We start from the raw sequence: 2,659 nt of genomic DNA on the forward strand, positions 1-2,659 counted from the left end.
ATCAAATGGCTAAAGAGTAAACCTAAAGGGTATTAGGTATCGAAAATTTCCGAAAATTTTATGATATAGTTATACACTAACGGTATCAGATATTAACCTAACGGAAACTCCCTTAACGGGTACCGTTATGTTAATAAACGGATATCCGTTACGTTAAGGTTACCGGATATCGGATAACCGTTATGTCGGATATTAACTTGACGGAATCCGGATATTCGGAAACGGATACGGGATATATCGAATATCCATTGAAAGCCCTACTAAGAAGTGTAGAAGAAGTGGTACCGATTTTGAATTTGTGGAGAACATTCCACCAGACATTGCTTCTTGAATACAAGAAGATAATATAAGATGTACTCTCACGAATCAATAAATACAATTCTTCTTTGGATCAAAACAACAAACCAGATTTCTCCGGCTCAGGCTCCGGCTCAGGCTCAGGCTCCGGCTCAGCTGCTTAACTCGTAGACAGAAAGAGAGAGAGAGAGAGGAGAAGAAAGGAAGAGAAATGCCATTACCGAAGTATTACTGTGATTATTGCGACAAACAATTCCAGTATACAACCTTTGCTAGAAAACGTCATTGCGAGGGTTTACAGCATCAACGAGCCAAAGCTTTTTATTACGACTCCTTGAAAGGTTCTCACTTTTATTTATCCCCTCTCTAGAATTTTGCTCAATTTGTTAGTAATATTTCGATGTTTTTTAGATCCAAATCGAATACAAGGAGAAGGCTTTGGAAAAGGAGTTTGCAACCGCTTCATTCGAACGGTACTCGTCTAATGAATTTGCTTATCTATAATAGAAGTTTTGCTTTCAATCTGTAATAGAAGTTTTGCTTTGGTTTATCAAGATTTTCGAACTTATAACTTTTGTTTGTGTGTTTGTTTGCTAATGCTGCATAGGGATTCTGTCAGTATGGGGATTCATGTAAATATTTTCATCCAAAGCCAAATCTTCAAAACCCTAGCATTCCAGGAGTTATGGGTATGTGTGTTACTATGTTTGTGTTCTTCTTTTTTTGTCCTTCATGTACAATGCGTAGTCTTAAATAAGTGTTTTATTGATCAGTATGTAACCGGTGTTTGCTTGATACACGAACTGTGCCTGATTTGACCTAGTGAATTGAATCAAAAATAGTTTGTAGGGGCAATTGGATTTCACATAACTAGATTAAGTTTAATTAAAAACGCTAGCTTCGACTTTAGAGGTTAGTACTATATCACTGGTTTAACTCATGATGAATGACTAAGTTCTCTTCCCTTTTCTTGCTAGAGCTAATACTTTAAAAATGATTCAGTTGTCACTGTTATGATGTACTCAACTTAGACCAGAGCCATTCTTCTGATGCTTATTTGCCGATCCTGGTAGTAACTTACTTGTGGATCAGATCTTCTAGTCTAGCTTCATATAGCCATAAAGTTGTTCTTTATGATATCTAGTTTGATGAATTTGCATTCTCTCTCAAGACAATCCGTATATTATTCAGCTTCTCCTGGTTGAAACTTTTTATAAGCTCTTCAGTATTCCCTTCAAAACTTATAGGCTAAGGCTTGCAGATTTTTCAAATTAAGAATCAGAATTGTTTGACTAGTTTTGGCCTTCAGGGTTAGCTGAGGCATCTTTTTGCACACCAGCTTATTTTACATCTAAGGATGATCTTACATTCTCAAACCTAACAACTGAGCAGTCTTTCAGTACCAATTCCCTGAGGATGCTTTACAATGCATTTTGTTCGTCTCATCTAATCCTAATCTCCACCACTTTCAGTAACAAATTTTGCTGAGGCAGTCCAGCCACCAATTGCTGCCGGGAATCAAATTGCAGGAAGAGGAGGCACGGTTCCATGTAAGTTTGTGTCCCTAGTTAGAGTAGTAACCTCAGTTACCATGTCCAGATATTTCAAATTTTCAATACAGCACCAGTTATTCATATTAGCCACAGTTACTCAACGCCAGAATACAACTTCGATTGCAATTAACAATTCCTTGGGAAAATACATCCCATGAGCTGTAATCTGCATAGAATCTTTACTGTTGTCACTTTTAACACGTTTTTCCCCTAAGATTCATATTTTCATATGCAGGGAATTTGATTCGAGATGGCATGGGAGTTTCATTGGGTAACTTACCTCCATCACTAAGGCCACCTCCTGAAGGCGGATATCCTACTCTTCCCTTCGTTGACTGGGGATAAGTCATGCAATTCTCATTGACTTCCTCTATGACGATGGTAATGTAGATTCCTACATCTAGCTTCAATACAAAAACTTCTCTTTCTTCACTATGAGCTAGTGTGTACCAGCAGCAACAGAGGTGGTTGAGATGTTCAACCAAGCACCATTCGGAACATATGGTTGGCTGTGTGTTTAATGTATAAGACATGCTACATAGTGAGACCTTACTGTTACCATGCTGACACACCTCTGCTCTTTGATGGTTTCCCTAGTTATAGAGAATTCTCAATTTCTGATACTTTCTCTTGATGGACATAATCATGTATTCACATTCTGTATATACTGCTAGCACACCTGTTTAATACAAATCATTAACTGGTTTACTACACTGTCTATAACATGAATTTTATTTCAAATGTTAGGTGGATGTGGTATGTTTAAATATGCTCTTCCTGTTTTGTGTTTGTAATATGAATCAGTGAAT

The 2,659-nt window shown here is 37.3% G+C and overlaps 1 protein-coding gene across 1 annotated transcript; it reads left to right on the forward strand.

Annotated features, from left to right (window-relative positions):
• Window positions 1-348: 348 nt before the first annotated feature.
• Window positions 349-2,659, forward strand: LOC113332762 (zinc finger CCCH domain-containing protein 3-like). The gene is made up of 5 exons (XM_026579280.1): window positions 349-638; window positions 709-770; window positions 905-986; window positions 1,770-1,847; window positions 2,086-2,659. The coding sequence occupies exons 1-5, from the start codon at window positions 509-511 to the stop codon at window positions 2,193-2,195; spliced, it is 462 nt and encodes a 153-aa protein (XP_026435065.1). The 5' UTR covers window positions 349-508; the 3' UTR covers window positions 2,196-2,659.

The sequence above is a fragment of the Papaver somniferum genome, unplaced genomic scaffold (assembly GCF_003573695.1).
Source record: "Papaver somniferum cultivar HN1 unplaced genomic scaffold, ASM357369v1 unplaced-scaffold_132, whole genome shotgun sequence".
In the NCBI taxonomy this organism is placed as follows: Eukaryota; Viridiplantae; Streptophyta; class Magnoliopsida; order Ranunculales; family Papaveraceae; genus Papaver; species Papaver somniferum.

Excerpts from the sequence above, each read along its gene's own strand:
- LOC113332762 (XM_026579280.1), top strand. The coding sequence starts at position 509 with ATGCCATTACCGAAGTATTACTGTGATTATTGCGACAAACAATTCCAG. Across the intron at positions 639-708 it reads TTATTACGACTCCTTGAAAG|ATCCAAATCGAATACAAGGA; the intron begins GTTCTCACTTTT and ends GATGTTTTTTAG. Across the intron at positions 771-904 it reads GCAACCGCTTCATTCGAACG|GGATTCTGTCAGTATGGGGA; the intron begins GTACTCGTCTAA and ends AATGCTGCATAG.